The following is a 23,229-nucleotide window of genomic DNA, read 5'->3' as shown; positions in this document are numbered from 1 at the left end:
GGATCCCTGTGAGTTCAAGGCCAGCCTGGTCTACAGAGTGAGTTCCAGGACAGCCTCCAAAACAATACAGAGAAACTCTGTCTAGAAAAACCAAAAAAAAAAAAAAAAAAAAAAAAAAAAAGAAGAAGAAGACTGAATTTCCATCCAAAGTAAAACGTATGCATTTATCTGAAGACTTTTCAATGTGGTAAGTACATACATTTTGTCTGTCTCCTGTTAGATGTGCAAACTCCACCATTTCATTTCCAAACTGGCTGAACATCTGAACAAACTCCTGAAAGCTGTTTACTTTCTCTAGTCTCTCCATGGTTGTAAGAACCTGTGAAACAGAAAATATTTTATTGCTGGGTGATAAACAAGACACAGACTGAGACTTCCAGAGCTGAACGGAGTGAAGGGAAACAAGAGAGGCTAGAAATTCCATGGGAAAGCTGAGAAAAAGAAACATACACACACACTCACACACACACACACACACACACACACACACACACACACACACACACACACACACACACAGAGACATGTACATACACACACCGGAGAAGGAGCCTCTAAGACATAAGAGCTGGTTCAACACTTAGAACCACTTGACTTGGCCTTAGGATAAGGAGACATGGGTTTATGTATAACCTCAAAGGAAGAGAAAAAATAATGACTAGATAGGGCTTAGAGAGTTAAAAGCATCTGTAAGAAAAAGACAGGCAAAAAGCAAAGGCAGACCTAACACAGAACCAGCTAAACCTCTGGGTTTAGGAACTGCACTCGGGCAAGAAATTCTGAAAAGGAAAAGCACACTCTGCTGGGTGAGCCTGCCTTTCCAGGGGTCTCCTTGGCGGGCCCCTGAGCTTCCCTATTAGACTAGCCCCTAAAGGAGGAGACAACAGCGTGTCTCTACGTAGAGTAGATTCTGTTCTTTGCAGGATCTCTTTGTGTGACTTAGGCTGGCCTAAGACTCACTATGTAGCCCCGGAGTCTGGGCCTGAACTCATGGTTATCCTCCTGCCTCAGCTTCTCAAGAGTTGAGATTACAGGCATCAGAGCCACCCCCACTCAACCTTATCTTCTAATAATAGTAACTTTCAAGGGGCCCCATGAAGGCTGTGTTAATCACCTCTGCAGGCAATGCCTGCAGTGACTTACAGGCCTTTGAACAGATCCTGTCTTGTGAAGATTCCACCAACTCTCACATGAATACACTGGGGCCTGGGCCCCCAGCACAGGGCCCTGGAGATGCCCTCAAAGCATGTCTGAGCATAGCAATGGCAGCATTTCTGCCATTCTTTGCTTCTTCGCACTTAACTTCATGAATGAGCTCTTCCTTTGTGTATTTAGGGGGTTCGTTTGTTTTGTTTTTTGACCCACAGTCCCTAACCTAACTCCCTATGGAACTGAGGATGGCCTTGAACTGTCTCCATTTGAAGTATTTATTGGTATGGGTGTGTATATACTCACACGTGTGTGCAGAAGCACATGTGTGTACGTATGGGAAGGATAGAGCTTGATGCTGGGTGTGCTCACTAACCCCTCTCCTCTCTACTTGCAGAGGCAGGGTCCTAACCCTGGAGCTCACCTATCTGGCTAGTCAGGGGTGAAGAGACAGGCAAGCCAAACAGACTTTACAAAGAACATAGCCTTAGGCATTCTGTTAGAGAAACTGAAAGCCGACAACAGTAGCAATAAGAACTAAGGAGGCAGTGAGGAGAAAAAAACCACAGGAACTATACAGATTACTGAACCAGAATTAGGAGAACTCCAGTTTTAGAAGGAAATGGAAAGGAGGTAATCTACAGAGAGAGGAGTAAGATGGGGGTTTAGGAATTCACAGCTGAAAGCCAGTTTAGACCGGTCGGGAGCTGCTGAGTAGCAGAGAATAACTGCCGAGAGGCTTTGGGCAGTGAGGACAGAGCCAAGCGTGGACCTGTGCACAGGACAGCGGCGGGAAATGCTGTTTCCTTGGCGTAAGAGATACGGTAAACAAATGTGAAACATACTTTCTGATAGCTTTTTTTTTTTTTCTAAAATAACTACTGAATTTGGGCCAGAGCTAGATAGGTTAGAAAAACACAGATATCCTGTGCTTGTTCATTTTTAATGAGGATATGGAGACAGCTGGCCTGCTAACCTGCCCAGGCAGCTCAGGAAACACAAGCAGTTCCACAGATAAGGGAGACGGGACACAGAGCACAGCCTCCATCTCAGAAAGACAGGAAAATATTCCTTTGGTTTGTCACTCCCTTCCATTTCTTTTTCTCTTTAAACTATGGTTTGCTCGACATTCCTGGGGGGTGGGGCTGGGGTCAACAGGGCCATCCTCAGATGCCCCTGAGAGGATGCCCTCCTCCAGCTGACTCCGATGACTGCCCCCTCCTCACCTAGCTGAGTGTCAGCAGAAGGCAATGGTGTTTGGTTCCCAGTGACCAGGGGCAGGGCCACGGTCTACTTTGAGCTCAAGAGTTTAAGTCCATTCTTTAGAAATAGTTAAGGGCTCTACATATGGAAATTTTGTGGCTGTGGACAGGGTCTCAAGTAGCCCAGGCTGGTCTCAAACTTCTATGTAGCTAAGGCTGGCCTTGACCTTCTGATCATCCTGCCTCCATTTCCCAGGGTTGTGACTGCAGGTGCTTGGGATTGGAACCAGGGCTTAGCGCATACTAGCCAAGCACTCTACCAAAGCCCAGTGATTGACATTTGTCTTTACTTGTAAATGGTTACTCTCTAACTTGGGTAAAAGTACTGCAGGATTCAGGATATTTGTTAACTAGGTCTCTAGTGCATACAACATCAGCTTAGCTTTTCTTCCCAAATTGCATACATTTAAGGCTTTTGGCAGTACGCCTCAACAAGATTTTTGTTGTGTTGTTGTTAAATGAGAAACATCATTTGCATTTAAAACTTCAGGCCTGGGCTCAGTGGTTAAAAGCACTGACTGTTCTTCCAGAGAATTCAGGTTCAATTCCCAGCACCCATATGGCAACTCATATCCACCTGTAACTCCAGTTTCGGGAGCTCTGAGACCGTCTTCTGGCCTCTGTGGACATCAGGGATGCACATGACCCACAGACTTAACACAGGCAAACAATCATATACATAAAACACTAACAATGCTTTTAAAGATAGAAATAAATGAAAGTTCAGACTCGGTAATTAGATATGGTAGGTGTGGGGAAGGCACTGTTTTAAACTCTGGGCAATGGGTCTATAAATAATTAACTAACAAGCAGAGCCAAACTGTCTGGATTTCACATCAACAAGGATTCTGAGTCACCCTAAGACACAAGCACAGCCACAAGTGAGTACCTTGTTTCTCGACGTCACTATCTGCTTGATGACTACTCGGTCTGCCAGCAGCAACACCTTTGTCACCGAGGAGAGCAGCAGCCTGGCGGCCTGCACAACCCCTGTTTTGTCTGTCAAAATTGTGATCTGGCCATCCGATTCCACAGGGTTCAATTTGGTCACATCTGTGAGTGCTGCAATCGTTTCTCCTAACAAGAAAGAGGGATATTATATTGGAAATTAAACACTTAAACAAAAAGACAGACTTTTCTCTCATCTTGACTACAGTATGCATGGGAACTTTGGGTACAAGAAATGCTTAGATGGCTCCTATGATGCTTTCTAGAAAAACAAACAAACAAAAACAATGACAGTACCCTCTTGAGAACCATGACAAACTTTGACCTGGTCAGAAAAATACAATTTGTCTTTCTAGGAGTTTGTCCAACCATACAATCTAAAAGCTACCTCTGTACAAGACAAAAGAAAAGTCCTAGGAGTCAAGAACCAAACACTTAAATCCAGAGCACTAAGCAAGACACAGGTGCCCAGGCCTAGGTGAGGCCTCCAGAGGGAGCTGAGGAAGGAGGGGCACAGCAAACACAGGCCACTAAATATGGACAACTAGCTGGTGCTTTACCAATCACAGTGTATGGTAGTCAGCCTCCAAAGAGCTCTACCTGCTGGTACCCGTGTCCGTCAAGCGTCCTCTCCCACACTGCCCTCAGAAGCGTGGGCAGAAGAGGAAGCATGCCACTTCTGAAGTCAAGCAATCAAACCCTCTCTGGTCAAGCCTGTGAGATGGCCAGGGGCAACAGCACTTTAATCTCTAAAATCATGGTAAAGAACACTGACCCCCAAGAGCTGTCCTAACCTCTTCTCATGCACTGTAGCATGGACACGGACACACACACACACACACATACATACACACACACACACACACACACCACACACGCACTCCACACACACTCACACAAACACCCCACTCTCTCTCTCTCCCTCTCTCTCTCTCACACACACACACATACACACACGCACGCACGCACAATGAATTTTTAAAAACTGAGACCATCATCTTGTTTTCTGTCTCTCTGAGGGAAACCAAGTACGAGGTTATAGGCAGCCTAACGACAAAGAATCAACATGATGACCAACAGTCAACCAGAAAGCCTGCCTAGGAGCTTGCAAAACACATTTCCAGGACGGTGAAGCCTGCAGGTAACAAAGGCCTGACAGACATCTCTACCCAAGCTGACCCAGGATAGCCCAGGGAAGTCACTTCCTGTCTCTGGTCTGAGCCTCGGATGCATGGCAATGGAAATTGTTGTATCACCAAATTTTTATGACAAAATCTGCAGAGGACAAATGTGCTCGGAACTAACCTTTATTGTGGTGGAAGGAGCAGGGGAAATGGGTGAGAGCAGCAATAGCTGAAAGAAAAGATGTTTTCTTTGCTCCTCTGGAAAATGTCCATTTTCCTATCACTCTCGGCCACCAAAGTCACTGCATGAGAGCCTGTGCAGATGACACTGCTTAACCATTCCTTTTCCTGACTGAACCCTGGGCATTCACCACATCAGTAAGCGGGCAGGAACCCCTGGTCCACTGCAGAACAGGGTCAAGTGTCTCCGTACCATCGCGGCTCTTCCAAGCCTAGACTGCAAAGGGTTCCCAGCAAAGGCACAAAGTGTACAGTTGAGTGTTTTTGTTTCTAATTTATTATAAGCAATGAACTAGTATAGTCCCTTAGAGTGAAAACTCCAAGACATTCTAACAAAAATATTTAAAATGTTTACTAAACTACCATATAAAATACAGATCTTGACATGTAGTCAAGTAAAAAATAAAAACAGGAACTCAACTGAGAGAAAAAATAAAATGCAATAATTAGGACATGAAAATCTGTTAAACAAATGCACACAGGCATCATGTAACAACCCTTCTACAAATGTGAGTAGCCCCATTTTTCCATGGGAACACTGAGGCTCTGCCTAGTTGGAGGAGGCGGGACTGGAATGTAAGCGGTTTAACCCTGAAGCTCCAAGTCATGCCCACGGCTTCTTCCTATTCTTGCACTGAAGGGCGCCCAGGAGGAAAGGACCACTGAGGGCTGACTAAGCCAGAAAGCCTCCCCGAGTGCTGTCTTCAGTCTTCAATCTATGTAAGTTCAGGAGGCTCACAGGTAGGGAGAGGGGCTTCTTGAAGGATGAAGGGGCACTTCCGTCAGCTTAAAAGAGGTGGTGTGTGAGGTCCGTGCCACTGGAGGGACCTGCCTGGGAGATGGCTGAGGCTGTCAGCTCACACTGAGAATGGTGTCAGAGCTAAGGGGGGGCAGGACCTCATGGCGCTGTTTCCTGTAGGTCTCAACCCCGCCCCTCGTGCTTATCAGCAATAACTGGAAGATGCCTTTCTGCTTTCTCTGCATTGTCTACTGCACTCTGTGACGCGCTGTCTACGTGCCCACGGAATAATGCCGTGCCAGGAAAACAGGGCTCTCCTCTTACCAACTGCTTTCTTTCCTCTCGGCAAACAATGAGGGTTATATAACCCCTGTTTCTCACACTTTTGTCTTGCTTTCCAGGAAGTACAAAGATAAATTTCATGCTTAATTAAATATTCACCTTTGCCACTGAGTCTGGTATATTTTTCCTCTTATTTTAGTAGAATCATTTACCATGTCTTTTATTATAGCCCAATTCAAATCCTTTTTTATAATGGGAAAAATAGAAACGACATACAGGATAAGGCCTCCTCCTCTGCCTCCCACATAAAGCTGTTCCCAAACCAACAAGCGTCTAGAAGCCCGAGAGTCAAGCCTGTGTCCTCCTGTCTTTAGTTAACACCCTCATTCTGTGTTCAGCCACATCTCACTGGCTGTATTAGGCTGTTTCTACTGTAAACGCTTCCTCTCAAGCCTCCCGACCTTCATTTGTAACCCTCTCTCAACTTCTCTGCAAATCGCCCACCTCAGCTGCTAAGGGCCAGCAAGGCACGCCAGTATGCTAACCAGTGAATGAGCCTATGTTTCAGGCTTAGGACTGCAGTCAAGAGAGGCCCAACATTCCTAAAAGCCAGTTTAGGTCATTAATGTTCTAGCATATCTTAACTCAAAGCCAAACTAAAGTATTTCATCAGCCATGTAACTTGGCGATAGCTTGATTAGCATAAGGACAGCCCAGGGTTCAATCCCCAGCACTGTAGCAAACAAATTCTTTTTTTGTTTTTTTGTTTTTTCCAGACAGGGTTTCTCCGTGGCTTTGGAGGCTGTCCTAGAACTAGCTCTCGTAGACCCCAGGCTGGTCTTGAATTCACAGAGATCTGCCTGCCTCTGCCTCCCTAATGCTGGGATTAAAGGCGTGCGCCACCAATGGCCTGGCTTGAAAGCAAATTCTTAAGTTTTGTTGGGTGTAGTGGTACACACCTGCAATCCTAGCACTTGGACCCAGAGGCAGGTAAAGGTAAAGGTAAACCTTCAAGGTAAAGGCCACGCCAGTTTATACCGTGAGACTGGGTACACAGTGAATACATAAGTATCTGCCATAAGACCCAGAGAAATGAGATCGGCATACACAGCCTTTAAAATACATATTCGCAGCTTGGCATGGTGACACATGTCAGGACTTGGGAGACTGGTGCAGGAGGATAGCCTGGGCTATGTGGTAAGACCTGCCTCATATGTGTGGTAGTTTGAATGTAAGTGGCCCCCATAATCTCATAGGGAGTGGCACTATTAGGAGGTGTGGCTTTGTTGGAGTGGGTATGGTCTTGACAGAGGAAGTGTGTCACTGTGGGGGTGAGCTTTGAGGACTCCTATGCTCAGGATACTGCCCAGTGTGGCGGTGGACTTCCTGTTGCCTGCAAGATACAGGACTCTCAACTATTTCTCCAGCACCACGTCTGCCGCCCGCTGCCAAGCTGCCCGGCGTGACGATAATGGACCGAACCTCTGAAAATGAAAGTGAGCCATCCCAATGAAACGTTTCCTGTATAAGAGTTGCCATAGCCATGGTGTCTCTTCACAGCAACAGAAAACCCTAACTAAGACAGTATGGTGGCACATGGCTTTAATCCCAGCACTTGGGAGGCAAAGGCAAGTGGACCTCTAGGAGTTCAAAGCCAGCCTGGCCTACATAGAAAGTTCCAAGTCATCAAGGGTTACATAGTAAGACCTTGTCTCCTAAAAAAGCAGCAAGTAAACAAACAAAAGGAAGATAAACATTCACATACCTGCTTGTTTAGCCTCAATGCAGGCAATATTAATTTCTTCTTTCAAATCCCAGTTTTCATTGGCTATAGCTTCCCCTACTTTAACAAATCTTCCAACTGCCAAGTTGACAGCTTGTCCCACACGCTGAATTGCTTGCAGAGTTTTATCAGACTTTTTGGTATTATCTTTATGGTTAATAAGTGTGGTAATCTAGAAATTTAAAAAAAATGAAGCAACTTTTAAAACTTTTATCTCAATACTTGAAAAAAAAAAAGGTATCACGAAGGTCAAAAAAATTAAACCCAGCATATCAGACTAACCCAAGTGACTAAATCAGTAGCTTTAGATATTGCAACCCCAGGGCCAGCCAGCAAAGCATCTTGCATCATTTCTCAGCACAATGCTACTATTAATTGTGAGTTCACCTGAGGCCAGTTATCTGGGACATACAGTTCCAGATGCTCTCCGGGTCATCCAACAAATCTTAGAGACGTAAATCACAGGTTCGCAGCACTCTCAGAATTTCCCCGGCTCCCCCCTGGCACTGCTCACAAAGTAAATGGGGCATACAGAACGGACTTGCGCACTGGAGGTGGACCCTAGCAGAGCCTTTGCCCAGCACACGGGGACCTTGGTTCAGTCCCCAGCACTAGAAAACCATACTTTAACCACACATGTTTATTCAACTCATTAGCAGCTTTAGAATGACCAGTGTAATCCACTCTTTTAACCCAGTTTTGTTGTATCAGCAGCCCCAAAGTACACGAAATACTAAAAGTTTTATCATTTGGTTTTAAGCACTGAAATAAAATATAAAGGGAGACATGTATAGATCATTAAAACAAATGAAAATCTTTAAAGTATCTTAGGAAACTAATGTGTAGACCAGGCACTGGTGGCGTATGCCTTAGAAAGGAAGGAAGGAAGGAAGGAAGGAAGGAAGGAAGGAACCTAACATGTACAATACTCACATTTGAAATATTTATTTAAAGCCATTAGATGAAAAACAGATACCAACTAATAAATGTATACTGAGTTTCACTTTGAAATAATTTATATGGGATGATAACAGGGAAGGCTGTGAGCTACAGGCCATTTTGAGCTCCTGAATGGCATCCTGCTTCAAAAAAACAGTTTTGTTCTATGCATTAGTGGGAGCCCCAGAAAGGTTTTTTACATGGGGATGTGGTATAATCTCTGTGATTTCAAAACCTATTCATGAAATCCTTCAGACCTTTCCTTCAAGGAAGAAGGAGCTCTGTTTCTCTCCCAAGTGTAAACTCACTTCTGATGGACAGATGACAATGGACATCACAATTTCCTCTCTGGTATGTGTGACATCACAATGTCCTCTGTAGTGTGTGTGTGTGTGTGTGTGTGTGTGTGTGTGTCTGTCTGTCTGTCTGTCTGTCTGTCTGTCTGTCTGTCTGTCTGTCTCTTTCTCTGTCTCTTCCTCCCTCCTCCTCTCTCTCGGGGACCAATCACGGGGACAGAAAGCTCACTGCCCATTCCAGCTGCCCCACACGGAGCGATCCTCTGAGAGCCCACCAGGTGAGGATTGCTGCCACAGCCACAGCCGTAACAGAGCCAAGGCTTCCTGAGTCAGATGGAGGACACAGCAGCAGAGTCCTGCCAGTTTAAGCCTTTGAGCTGCCACAGGCCCAGCCAGACACCTTTATTTCGGGGCCTTTGGTCCAGAATCATCAGAAAAGTACTACAGAATTCTCCTTAACTCACAGACACTAAGACTTGTTGGTTTAAGGCAGTAAGTTTAGGGTAATTTGTAAGGTATGAATGGGAGATGTCCCCCACAGGCTCGAGTGATGTCGTGAACACTGAGCCCTATCTGGTAGCACTTTAGGACAAGCAACTTTGCTGAGGAAAGTATGTCACTGGGAGTAGGCACTGAGGTTGTTTGTCTGCCTGTCTGTCTGAGCAGGTTCTCACTATGTAGCACTGGATAGCCTCGAACTTGCAGAGATCTGCCTAGGACTAAAGGCGTGAACCACCACACCAGGTTGGCATTGAGATTGTAAGCCCTGGTCCCACTCCCTGCTCTCTCTTTCCTTTGGGACTGCACTGCAATGTGACATCATTCTCCTATTGCCAGCCTTCCTTGCCATGATGGGCTATATTCTTTCTGGAACTGTAAGCTAAAACACTTTGTCCCCTGAGTTGCTTTAATCAGGATGTTTAAGTACAGCAATAGAAAACCAATGAAAGCATTGGTTTTGTTGTTGTTTTTGTTTTCAGGATAGCGGTTCTCTGTGTAGTCCTGACTGTCCTGGAACTCACTCTGTAGACCAGGCTAGCCTCAAACTTAGATCTGTCTGCCTCTGCCTCCCCAGAGCTGGGATTAAGGGTGAGCCACCACCCAGTTTTAAGGCATTGTTCTTAGATAGGTAATACAGATTTTGGTACCTAGATCTGGAGAGATGCTATAACAAAACCCAAAATTTGAGAGTAACTTTGAAATTGGGCTGTGTTTGAGTGACTTTGTGGGATGAGGGAAAGCCCAGGAATGTTGATGACAGGAGCAGGAGACTTTGGGGAAGCTCAGTCAGTTTAAACTCCCAAAACGAATAACTTCAGCTAGTCCTATATGAACTCACTGCTTAAGTTCTACAAAGCTCAGGTTCAGGCCTCCATAGACTTAGAGTCTGGTGAGGGTCAGGTTTTCATGGCTCTTCACTTGGTAGACCAAGCAAACAAGTTCTCTTTGCTCCACCCTAAAGCATTAGTCTCAGTCACAACTTAATGGGCTCCAAAAGGCTTCATATACTACTAAAATTACAGTGGGGATTAAGTTCCAATATAAGGATTTTGAGGGGAAACCAACATTCAGACCACAACAAAAGTGTAAACAAAAGCTTATTTAAATAAAAAAAGTGGGGAAGAGACTAAGGAAATGTCTCAGCATCTGTGTGAGGACCTGAGTTTACAGCCTCAGACCCCACACAAAGCCTGGTGCAATAATGAGGACATCCACACTCCCAAAACTGTTATGGGAAATGGGAAGTAGAGACAGAGGTCAGCTAGCCTGCCCACACAAAGGCAAACAATAAGAAACCATATCTCAAACAAGAAGAAAGGTGAAACAGACATCCAAGCTTATCCTTTGACCTACAGACTCACGCACACACACACACTCACACACACACACACACACACACACACACACACACACACACACACACACACCCCACTATGGCATATGCATGCGCGTGCACATACACACACAGACAAAACCTCACTAGAAACTAGTGGGAAAAGAACCTTATTAGGTGGCAGCAGAAAATCACCCTTAATAACGGGGAAAGTAGAAGCCTTCCCTCAAGAATGGTCTAGCTAAGGGGATTTGAAGGGTTTAAAGGGGCTAGTGGTTGCAGTAGAATATAAGAAACCAGAGAGAACTTAAATAAAACACGGTTAAACAAGATCAAGCCAGAACTTGCTGCTTTTGAAAATTCTTAGCCAGATGGCACACCGTGATAAAATTATAAATGGCTTACAGGCAAAAGTGAAATCTAAAGACAACCGTAAGGAACTGGCTGGAAAATCTTACAGTCAGCTTTGGGAGTTTCAGCACTGGTCTTCCAGAGGTCCCGAGGGGTCAAAGGCAGAAAAGAGCTGACCTCTGCACAACTCGTGGGCATGGCTTTGGTCTAAAACACCAAGTAGAGCATGACTCAAAGGACAACAAACAAAATTAATTACACTGGCAGAAACATATCCAGCTTGGACTTTAAAAAAAAAAAAAAGGAGGGTCAATGTGAAATGGAGGGTTTCTTACTCCCAGACTTCCACAGGCTGAGGAAACGAGCTACAAACACCGAGAAGGCAATACCAAGACACTGAGACAATTCCCGGGACTTGAGTTTTACTAAGGAACCGCCGACCTGGGTCCAGGTGCATGTTAGGAAGCTGAACTATCGGTTCTTTCTTCCCTTGTTTTTTAGCATAAGCCTACAATAGCCTGTGCTTCCTTTTTTCCTATAGCTAGAAAGAGTTGCACTTAGGAAATGCCTGTCTTTAAAAAGCTCATCTAGACCAGATTTCCTAGTCAACCTTCTGTGTTCGGCTGAGCTTTCAGGAGGGGTTTGTCTGCAGGCAGAAGAAGGTAAACAATTTACCACAGAGGTTAGAGAACCCAAGTTCTTTGCTGTTGCAGCCTACAAGAGGCTGTCTCCGCCTCTCTCCTTGAGGGCAAGCTGATTTTCGTTACTTCTGGCAGAAGAAAGCAGGGGATGTAGCTCAAGAGTCAGAGCTATGGCCTCGCGTGCACTAAGCCCTGGGTTCAACTGCCAGCACCACACACCAGCACTGTGACAAACAGGCCGGAATCCCAGCACTCCAGAGTTAGAAGCAGGGGACACTGTTACTATTCAGGAATCCCTACTGGCCTGTCCTTGGGGTTCTGACAGGATATGCCCTCAGCTGCAGCCACTAAGAGCACCACCACCTGTGGGCCGGGTGGTGGTGGCGCGCACCTTTAATCCCAGCACTCAGAAGGCAGAGGCAGGCGGATCTCTGTGAGTTCGAGGCCAGCCTGGTCTAAAGAGTGAGTCCCAGGACAGCCTCCAAAAGAGAAACCCTGTCTCAAGAAACAAAAAAAAAAAAAAAAAAAAAGAAAAAAAGAAAAAAAGAACACCACCTGTGCACATTCACTAAAGGGCCCCGCCCACCTCCCATCCTTCTCTTTCTCTCCCTCTTTCCTCACGCTCTTTCTCTCCTCTCCTGCTGCTCCTGTCTCCCTCCTTCCTTCTCCCCCTTTATACTATCCCTTCCCCCCCCCAAAAAAAGTCTGCTTGAACCCTGTCCTATGTCGTCCTCTCTGGAGCTGCTTTTCTTAACTTACGACAGATATCGTCTCCCTCAGCCAATAAATGAAGCAGAAGTGACAGCGTGCGACTCTAGAGGTAAGTGTGAAGACACTGCAGTTCCCATCTGCTGCTCTGTAATGTCCGATGTCTCCTCCACTCTCGGGGAAGCCTGCTGAGATGCAAAGGCACTTGACCGGCCCCGTGGGAGGAACAGTTACCCAGAATCTCTGTGCTGTGCTTTAGACGGCAGAGCTACAGAGCCACCCAGGTAAGTTACTCTCAAATTCCCAATTCTCAGAACCTGATTTATCTTAATCCATTAAGTTTGGGAATGTTTTGTTATGTAGATGTAAACATAATTTCAAATGTGTGTTTTGAAGTAAATTCTCACAGGCATGGAAGACAACAAAAAGCTAACTGCTTTGGATTTTATTTATTCATTTATTTATTTATTTATTTATTTATGGTTTTTTGGAAAAAGGGTTTCTCTGTGAAGCCTTGGCTGTCCTGGAACTCGCTCTGTAGACCAGGCTGGCCTTGAACTCACAGAGATCTGCCTGTCTCTGCCTCCTGAGTGCTGGAATGAAAGTCGTGGACCACCATCACCCGGCGTTATTTGTTTATGTGTTGTTGGCGGTAGATAAGTAAATAAAACGTATTTGATAGTGAATGAATAAAATCCACTATGATACTCCACAGCTTCAGAATGGCTATTCTAACTGTATAGAAGTTCACCGGGATATTACAGAGTTTAGGTATGGTTAATTTTACTTTGTGATTATTATTTTTTTGCAAGTTTTTTTGTTTCGGTTTGGTTTGATTTTGATTTATCTCTCTATGTAGCCCAAGCTGGCCTCAGCGATCCACTGGCCTCTGTGTAATTTCACCTTTATAATACATTTAAAAAATAAATAAAGCCCCACCAGTATAGAGAGATGTCCATCATTCTTGCTCATTTCTTGATTTCAGAGGGACAGGATCTTTTCCTCAGCATGAATGTGACCCGGGAGCCCGTTGGGCAGTCGCCTCTCTAAGAGTCACTGGAGTGAATTGTGAGGCTGGCTGATATGGAAACAGCAGTGGGGTAGTGTACGCCTTGGTCCCAGAGCTTGGGATAGCTCAGTCCTGTGAGACTGTCTGAAAGGAGAGGGCGCAGACATAAAATCCACCTGCACCACCTCAGTCCTCCGAACAGAGACCCTGACCACTATTTTCAAGGTGTCACATAAGAGATTACAAAAGTGAAAAGAATAGAAGTGGCTACTTAGAGTGGATGTGGCTGACCCCATTCATATAGTGAAGTCCTAACACCCAATAATTAGGAAGGGATTTGGCCATGAATTTGGAGCTCCCATGAATAGGATTTAGTACTCTTATAAAGGGAAATAATCGAAGGGCCCTGTCCCTTTGTGTCACCCATCAGGATAGGGAGAAGACATCAGTCTAGTCTAGGAAAAAGGAAGTCTCACCAAACACTGACATCGACCACCTTGGTGTTAGGCCACCCAGCAGCAATACTGTGCCAAAATAAATGCCTGTTGCTAGAGATGTCCGTGATTCTATTGTTCATTTGTGGGACTGAGGTTTGAACAGGGAAATCCCACGTGCTGGGTGCTAGCTTAGTGTTGCTGTTACAGCAGCCCAGAGTTAGACATTGTGCTCATTAAATTCTGTATTTGCATACTGCTTAAATTTTCCAAATATATTTGGAACAGATCCTACAGTAAGCACTAACGATTGTGCAGTTCCCAAACAAGCATTTAGCTTTCACTCCAAACATCCTCTCCCCAGTGCACTATTAGGTGTGGCTGTCTTCCTCTTACTGGAAGCGTTCTGGAAAATGCCTATTCCAAATACAGTCATTGAAAATCGATATTTACAAGAGCTAAGTCAATTCATAACAACCCTTATTCAAATATCTGCTTATATCCTAGCAATTTCCAACTTTTAAAAAGACAGCTTCAGGGCTGGTTGAGTGGGTGAGGCGGATGGCTGCTCTTCCACGGCACCTGAGTTCAGTTCCCAGCACCTATGTCAAGCAGCTCACAACCATTTGAAACTCCAGCTCGAAGGGATTCCGACTTCTAGCCTCCTCGGACACCACACACACCAACACAATTAAAAAATAATAAAAATGAACTCTAAAAAAAAGAGAAAGCACCTCTGTTGATTATTCCCAAAACAAGAAAGGGGGTAAATGCAGGAAAACTTCAAATAATAACGTGTAACACTATAGTCCTGTGAATATTTATGCTGAATTATTCCAACCATGATTTATATGTACTTAATACACTTTTATAAAATTGAGATTTCATTTTAATTTTTATGCAAAAGATAAGACTCAGCTTTACTAAACACATGAGTATTAGTGTGTATGTTTTGCATATAAAAGTTCATTTAATGTTTACATCTCTAGTTTTTGTTAGGTATCTACCTACTATTACCTTCATTATACAAATAAAAAGCCTAAATTTGGAAGAGGTTAAGAATTTGCCCAGGGTCACAGAGCCAAAAGTTGACTACACTCTTAATCACTAAGCCTCCCTTACCTCCTCCCACTAAGGATCGAGGGGGAAACAGCGAGGGAGCTTCCAAAGTGTAATATGCCAAATAAAAAAGCTAGCCATTATTCTTGAAAACTAGGAAGAAAAGTAAGAGTGACCACTTGCAGCTGCCCTGACGGACATGTCTACAGGATGTTCTAGAAAATGCCTGAATGAGCCAGAGGGCAAAGAAGGCATTCTGTGGGGAGAAGAGAGATGACAGGACACAATGAAAAACTCCACCATGGAAGAAAGCAAGAACAAGGGCTTCCGTGAGGCCATCTGCCTAAGGCGCCACTGCTACGGTGGAAGTTTCACCCTAGCTGCTGGCATCCATATACCCAAAGAGTCTGGGATGTTAGGATGAAGTTCCACCCCAGTCCTCTCCCCTAAACCCTGCTTCATCTCAGAAAGCCCACAAATGATGACCCCTCCCCCAGATATGCTCAAGACCACGCCCCCCATAGACCACTCCCACAGGGTACTTAAACTGCCTCCCAGAAAACAGACTCATGGTTTTCTGGTCTCTCTTTCCTGTCTCCTCTCTGAGGGGCTGGAAGGCCATTCAGGAGCGTTATATACATTAAACGTAGACTTTTAAAATTTGGTTTTATTTGATCTGATTTGGATTGTTGCATCAGTGGAGAGGCTTGTCAGGGGCAGAGACTTTTCAGTCTTGAAGGTACAGATAAGTGCATCCCAGCAGTTAAGACCATGGACTCCAACCACTGCCTGGGAGTGGAGTCCTGGCCAGGATGCAGCTAATTATCAGCCTTTGTGTAACAACTCTCCTCTGTAAGAAATGGGACAATAACATGCTCAGGCTTCCCTGTGAAATAAGTGAGTAAATGTAAACCACCGTACTTCGAAGAGTGTCATTCACGAAAAGAGAAAAGGGAGGATGTGTCGGTACTGTTCCCTCGTGTTTTGGGATGTTCTAAATTTTTAGAACTGACATTTACACTTGATTGACAGGGTCTTTCTTTACCTGCTTTGTGGAGAGGCAAGAAAGCAAGTAAAATGGGGAGTCAGAAAGAAAGAAAATACAAAGTCTAGTTCTCCAGGACCTGAAGAATAATTTAAAAGCCAGTCTGAGATGGAGAAGTTCCTGTCTGTATTTAGCACTTCAGTGAACTGGGGGCTAGAGAGATGGCTCAGTAGTTATGAGCACCGACTGCTCTTCCAGAGGTCCTGAGTTCAATTCCCAGCAACCACATGGTGTCTCACAAACACCTGTGATGAGATCTGGTCCCATCTTCTGGCCTGCAAGGACAACAGCAGGCAGAACACTGTACACAGTATAAATAAATAAATCTTTTTAAAAAAAGTGAACTGGAGCGGGGCGTTGGTGGCGCACGCCTTTGGGAGGCAGAGGCAGGCAGAGCTCTGTGAATTCCGGACCAGCCTGGTCTACAGAGAGAGTTCCAGGACAGGCTCCAAAACAATACAGAGACACCCAGTCTCAAAAAAAAAAAAGAAAAAGAAAAAAAATGTGAACTGATTTGCTGTACAAAACCTGAAGAAACACCATTCAAGGTCAGATTCTTCAAGAAGGCAGAGGCAGGCATTTCACTAGCTTACAGTCTCCTCTTATCATTTGGATTTTCCTTCACCTCTGCTCTCAAGGGCACACTTATAGTCACTGCACAGGTCAGCAAGGAGACTACTCTCGTCTTCCACAAACCATGCTGAGACAGAGATTCCGAAGCTCTCCCAAGGCAAAAAGAGATGGGGAGAATGAAGTGAAGCCACCTTGGAAAACAAAAGAGTCCTGGCAGGAGGGCTGGAAGAAAAAGCCCCAGGGCACAGAATGACATTCCACGCCAGGGTGGAGGCATCCTCCTTCCCTGCCTGGGATGAAAACACCGGAGGAGTGGTCAGTGGTGACAGGAAGAATGAAATGGATATTAAAAGGGGTGGGAGCAGCTCTACAGAAAACATGCCTGGTGCTTAGCCTGGAGCTTTAAAAAATAAAGTTTTAGATTATAAAATATGCAACGTCAAAATGTACTGTGAGTCGGTGATGGAGCACGCCTTTAATCCCAGCACTCGGAAGGCAGAGGCAGGCGGATCTCTGTGAGTTGGAGACCAGCCTGGTCTACAGAGCGAGTTCCAGAATGGGCTCCAAAGCCACAGAGAAACTCTGTTTCCATAAACAAAACAACAAAACAAAACAAAAAATCCACTGTGGTGGTGCCAACCTTTCCTAGCACTTGGGAGGCAGAGACCAAGTTTGAGTCCAGATTGGTCTATAAAGATATCCTGTTCTAAAACCCTTAAGACGCAGGGATATAGCTCACTAGTATGGTGCTTGCCAGTTCTCCTAAAACCTTGGGTTTGAGCCATAACAGGCAAAAACATAACAGGGGCAGAATCACAGCGGTGACTCTGCCCTTTTACGCATAGGCTCTCACCCGCTGGACACTACACAACTTATTTAAACATCCTGTTAAAAGAGATTTTGGTAGTGTTTAGTTTGGGGCATTCAGAAATAAAAATGTTAACCATGCTTGTATTCTGTTTTTCAAATATACACAGGGTTTCTCTGCAAGGAGTTGAATTGCTAGGCCATTGGTAGCATCGACGTTTTTCTTAGACAGGGTCTGGTATCATCCAGGATGGTCTATAGTTTAATAATTCCCCTGCCTCAGTCTCATGTGTGTGGGGATGACATCCATGTACCATTATACCCATCCTCTGTCTTCAGTTTTTCTTTTTCTGAGATGGGGTCTCACTATGTAGCCATGGGGGCATGAAACTTACTATGTAGACCAGGCTGGCCTCCAAGTCTAAGTGATCCACCTGCCTCCAATTTCCAAATGCCGGCACTAAAAGCATACATGACCACATTTGGACTCTGTAGAGTAAGTCTACACATCTTGTTTTGCTTCTGGCTATTTTTGGTTCTTTGGTATTTCATATAAATTTTTAGAATTACTTTACTCAAATCCTATCCCAAAATCTTTTGGAATTTTCGTTGGAATTGCATTAAATTTACAAATCAATAGGAAAAGCCAAGAGCTGTGTCTTTAGTATTCTATTGGCCTAGGCATGAATGCAGTACTTTCAATCACTCAGATCTACTTTGGACTTCAATAAAATTTTCTCTATAGTCTGATATCTCTCTCTCTGCTAAATATATATGCATATCTTTCTAGTAACCTCATATTTTACTGTCTTACTCTAATTGGTATCTTTGAATGGCTTTTTTTCTGTTTATTTGTAAGGATCCAGGCATTATGCTGGCCTGCCCCTGTCACCTGGCAGAATACACTCAGGCAGTACCCTGGTCAGCCCAGGGTTCTGTGGCTAAGTAGTCTGCAGGCAGGTGCAAAGGACTCCTTTAAAAGACAGACCCCGCCCACTTATACTCTTTCCTGCTGTTCCCCTAGGGTAGACAGGACTTTTCCTGTCTCCCTCTTCTCTTCTGTCCTCTCTCTGTCTCTGCGTCTCTTCACCTCTTTTCTCTTTCCTCGTCCCCCCCACTTTCCCTTTATTTTATTTTATTATTATTATTTTGGTTTTTCGAGACAGGGTTTCTCTGCCCACTTTCCCTTTCTAATAAAACTTCTCGATAAGCTCTGTTTGCCTGGCATGTTTGTCCCTCGTCTCGTTCACCCTCTCCTGCCATATAATCCGCCAAGGTCCCCCGCGATTTATCCTGACATTATTAATGTGGAGAAATGCAACTGCATTTAATACTTCATATTCTATGAACCTGCTGGCTATTCCTAGTTTGAGTTTTCTATATTGATAATTATAATACGATGGTACTTGTGATTTTTCGTTTACTATCTCTGAACCTTTTGTTTTATTCTTGTCTTACAAGCGGTTGGAATTTCTGGCATCATTTGAATAGGATCTGTGCTAACAGGCACCACTTCTTGTCTCTGCCTTTAAAACAAATGTATCTTGGCTAGGCAGTGGTGGCGCACGCCTTTAATCCCGGCACTTGGGAGGCAGAGACAGGCAGATCTCTGTGAGTTGGACACCAGCCTGATCTACAAGATCTAGTTCCAACTATTGTGATAATGTTTCCTATAGAAACACTTATGAGCTAACAAAGGCTTTTCCAGCAACGTTTTTACTCTGTGTGTGTGGTGTGTGTGGTGTGTGTGTGTGTGTGTGTGTGTGTGTGTGTGTGTGTGTGTGTGTATCCGTGCAAATCCTGGTGTCTGTGCATGCATGTGGGAGGCCAGAGATCAGCATGAGAAATCTTCCTCACTGGTCTTCACTTTGTTCTTTAAGAGAATCTCTCAATGAATCTGCAGCTCAAGGACCAGCTTCTCAGCACTAACTCCTCACCCCTGCCAGCTTTTGCCTCGATGCTGAGGATCCAAATTCAGGTCCTCATGCTTGTACAGTGAGCACGTTCCCCATAAAGCCTTTTCCCCAGCCCTTCAGCAACGTTTTCCCTCCAGTGCTGAGGACTGAACTCAGGGCCTGTTTCACGTCAGACAAGCAGTCTTAACTTACCATTGACTTACACCCCCGGCAAGGAAGTTTTCCCTACTGGTAGTTTACAAAATAATTTTGTCATAATTAGAAGCTGGATGGGAAGGTTCTTATCTATTGCTGTGAAAATATTTCTAGTCTGCAAAGAGAGGACACTATATATTTTGTGATGCTGACAAAACCTCGTTTTCCTAGGATAAGACCTAAAAGTCAAGACTTTCCCTGGGAGAGTCAGCAGTGAAGTAAGACAAAAAAAAAAAAAAAAAAGCCTTTACTTTGCATCTCTTGGTGCTAGTCTTACTGGTTTACTCAAACCCTGTCTCCTTCAGAGTCATCCCTGATTCAAAGATCAGAGCTCTCAAAACATTTATTATGGGTAACACTCATTTGATACTTGGCATGGCTTACTATTCCATACATGACTTACCTCCCAACTAAAATACATGCCCTTTGAACAGTAGCAACTGTTAAGTATGCGATAAATCCTTGCTTAAAGTGCTTAAAATATTCTTGGGGAAAATTAGTTGGATAATAGTGCTGTATCTATGGGAGAGAAACACTTGGACATGGGAGCTTTCTAGAGAGCTAACCATTCCCTGCTCCCGCTGCCCCCCCCATACACAGAGGGAGAGAGAGAGAGAGAGAGAGAGAGAGAGAGAGAGAGAGTTTCATCAATTCAGGCTAGCCCCAAACTCTTAATTCTCCTTCCTCCAGTTTCTAAGTGCTGGATTACATGCATAAACCACCAACATTTATATGATACAGGGAAACAACCAAGGGCCAGCACCCCAACTGAGCTATCCTACTCCCCATTTTAAAATCTTAAATTCACTGAAACTTTAAAATCAGTTTAAATTACCCGTTTGTACTTCACTTCCCTGACTTGTTGACCAAGCATCATAACATGTCTTATGCATCTCTTGATATGATGGGGACTTAACTTTGTCTTGTTGAGAACAGTCTACCATTAAGCCTGCCAGTTGTGGACCTTGACGGAGATACAACTGTGGTGTGCAGAACCTCAGCTGTGATACTGAATAAGGCCTCATATCAAGCGGGGAGGGGTGTTTTTCCCTCTAGTTAATTTTTAGCAGCAAATAACACTTTTCCTCTTCTACTCTCCCAATAAGAATAGAAATAAAGCTCTGTGTAGCAACGCTACTATACAAAGTTACAGTTTTTCCAGATTAAAGCTTTCGGCTAGTTTTTCTACTGTGAAACTTTTTCTTTGTAACCACTCTACACTGACCTCATCCCTTCCTCCTAATCTCTAGAAGGGGCACTGGAGCCAAGCTGCCTGGATTCAAATTCCAGTTTGTCAGTTAAGAGTTGAACTCCGTAATAACAAGTTAATTGATCTAGCCCACCCTCAATGTCTTCATTGGCCTCATGAGATTGGGTGAACGAGAATTAAATGAGTTAGCACTGGCAAAGTGTTTAGAACACAGGCTGTTATCAAGCATTAAATAGACGGATAAAACACGATCGGTTTCAAATCCATCACTCTCATCTTTCTCCCTTGGGTATTTCTCACCACTTATGAATTGTGATTGTCATGCTGACAGGGGGTGTGTGTGGGGTTCTCCAGGGTGGAAGGAAGTGTAGACAGCAGCATTCTTTCTATTGATCCATACATCCATCACTCAGGAAGAGGGAAAGCCTCGGGGTGTCGGCACCACTGCTCAACCAATGACAGGATGCAGGTAGGGAAATGGGGATAATCCAGGGGACATAAAGGACTACAACTTTCAAGTATTTTCGGGACCTGGCGGGAACAGAGGCAACATTTACAAGTCTATGGAATAGTGACAACTTCACTAAAAGTGCTTATTATACAAGGCATCGGTGGCCAGGTGTGGAGGTTTTTGTAAGAAATGATTTTTTTTTATTTAGAGTCAGATAATTTAAGACTCTCCCTCTAAAATCTTGGCAATCCTGGCATGAGTCACCAAGATGTTACACCTCAGTATGAGTCACCCATCGCCAACGCTCAGCCAAAGACAAAACTCTTGGTGAAGTTTGGCATCGAACCACAGCTGTAGGTGAGGAATTCTAGCCCTCAGGTTATGGATACTTCAGCTCGGAGAAACAAACCTTTATTATTTTTATTATTATTAACTACTATTATTATTATGCACATCACTTAGCTGTTTCTAGACTCCTTTTATAACCCACAAATACAGTAGTAATGCATTAATCCCAACTGAGACCTGGCCCAAAAAAAAAAGTGTGCATGGGGATTAAGCCCCAAGCACTCCTTTCCCCCCTGTCATTCTGCAGAGACCAAGCAGACCAAGACGGACAGGCGAGTGACAAGGAGGGACAGGACAGGTGGCCAGAGTGGGTGGGAGCTGGGCCAGCACACACACACACGCACGCACACGGTCAAGGGAGAGGGACAAAGGCCTTGGAGACCGTGTCGGGGTGGGAGGCAAACCGTGGCGCCTGAGTCTGCCCAGGGGCCCTGGTCTGTCGTGGGATGTGGACGCCGGCGGTGGCGGAGCCGCAGGGGCAGCCGGCTGGGCTCCGGGAGCCGGGGGACCCCGCGGGCAGGGGCCTCACGAGGCAGCGGCGGCAGCACCGGGCGATCCCGGCCGCCTAGGCCGGACCACGCACCTGCTGGGCTCGGTGGCCTCACCGCGCGCCCAGCCAGGAGCGGCCGCCCCGCCCCAGGCCCCCACGCGAGTCCGGGACGCGGGACGGCGCCGCCTCCCGCCCCGCCATCTATGCCCCGGGCCCGGGCCGGCTAAGAGCGGCGGCCGCCATCGCGGGCCGCGCACACGGGGACTCGGGGCCGCGGTACCTGAGAAACCAGGGGCAGCAGCGTCTGCTCCACCGAGCGCGTTCGGATCTCCAGCCCCGGGTCGAAGGCGAAGCCAGACGTCCTGGAGGAGTGGACAGCTCCCGCTCCCGCGCCGCCGCCGCCGGGGACCGGAGACGCGGCCATGACCCGGCTCTGGTGGCACAGCCCCAGCCCGCAACCGGCAGTGCGGGGCCCGCCAGCCAGCCAGCCCGCCGCCCGCCGCCCGCGCCGCGCTGCACCGAGGCCCCGCCCCCTGCGAGCCTTGTGCCTCCGCCCAGGCCCCGCCTCCCTGCGAACCCGGGCCCTAGAGCCCCGCCCCCTCGCGGGCACCACCGCCTCGGCCCCGCCCCCACCCCACCCTCGCTAGTCCCGCCCCCACCCATGCCCCACCACGTCCCCTCCCACCTACCCCCATAGTCAGAAGCGCCACCGTGGTGGCTCATCAGATCCGCCCCTAGGGCGGCACGCCCCTTCTAGCTCCACCCTAATCCCCGGGAGCCCCACCTACCCGCTGCCATTGTCCCGCCCCTCCCGCACCACTGCCTCTTTGGGAGGTGAGCCAAGACAGATTTTACCCAAAGCAAGGGGAGTGAGACACCTGAGGAGCCTCCCCACGCTCACGCCGCCTCTCACCAGAAGACGACCGTCCCCAGCAGAGGTTCCCGCCAAATCCATTTCCCTCAAAAGTCAATTCTGAATCCTCACAAGTGTTCCTGCAAGCTTTGATGGGGTTGAAATGGCAGGGAACCCCCGCCCCGGAATGGCAAGTATACTTGTAATTAATTATCTTTCCATGGCTTTCCAGGAAGGTCCACCCGATTTCCCCTTCACCCCTATTTCCTGATTATATTATTTCTCACGCGGAGTTGAGACATTTGATAACACATTCACCTAAGTACCCTGATAGCAGGAAGGCAGTGGATCTTACAGGCGGCATCTTTAGAATTCACTTTCAGGAGAATTAAAAACAAAAGTTGCACTCACTGACTAATACTCCATCTTTAAAAAAAAAACTACTTTCCGCAGTTATTTTCAATATTAGGCAAGAACTAGCAGCGTGTTAACTGCTCCTTCAAATAAAAGATTGTGTCTATTTCTGACTGAAGTCACTTAAGG

At 45.9% G+C, this 23,229-nt stretch overlaps 1 protein-coding gene across 2 annotated transcripts in view; it reads right to left on the bottom strand.

The window, feature by feature from the left end:
- Ctnnal1 (catenin alpha like 1) overlaps positions 1 to 22,803 on the bottom strand; it is a 60,482-nt gene extending 37,679 nt beyond the window's left edge. The window contains exons 1-4 of one of the 2 annotated variants that reach the window (XM_040738161.1): positions 22,747 to 22,803; positions 7,510 to 7,699; positions 3,301 to 3,488; positions 200 to 319 (exon numbers count right to left, since the gene is read on the bottom strand). In XM_040738161.1, the coding sequence (XP_040594095.1) occupies positions 200 to 319; positions 3,301 to 3,488; positions 7,510 to 7,699; positions 22,747 to 22,788 (540 nt within the window). In that variant the 5' untranslated portion in view covers positions 22,789 to 22,803. Of the gene's footprint in view, positions 1 to 199; positions 320 to 3,300; positions 3,489 to 7,509; positions 7,700 to 22,113; positions 22,347 to 22,746 lie in introns of those variants that run through there. The other variant, XM_040738156.1, reaches the window with a different exon arrangement.
- Positions 22,804 to 23,229: the final 426 nt, after the last annotated feature.

This window comes from Mesocricetus auratus, unplaced genomic scaffold (genome assembly GCF_017639785.1).
Source record: "Mesocricetus auratus isolate SY011 unplaced genomic scaffold, BCM_Maur_2.0 Super-Scaffold_6730, whole genome shotgun sequence".
NCBI classification, from domain to species: domain Eukaryota; kingdom Metazoa; phylum Chordata; class Mammalia; order Rodentia; family Cricetidae; genus Mesocricetus; species Mesocricetus auratus.
The sequence above is the reverse complement of the archived record's forward strand: the minus strand, read 5'-3'. Positions and strand labels throughout refer to the sequence as shown.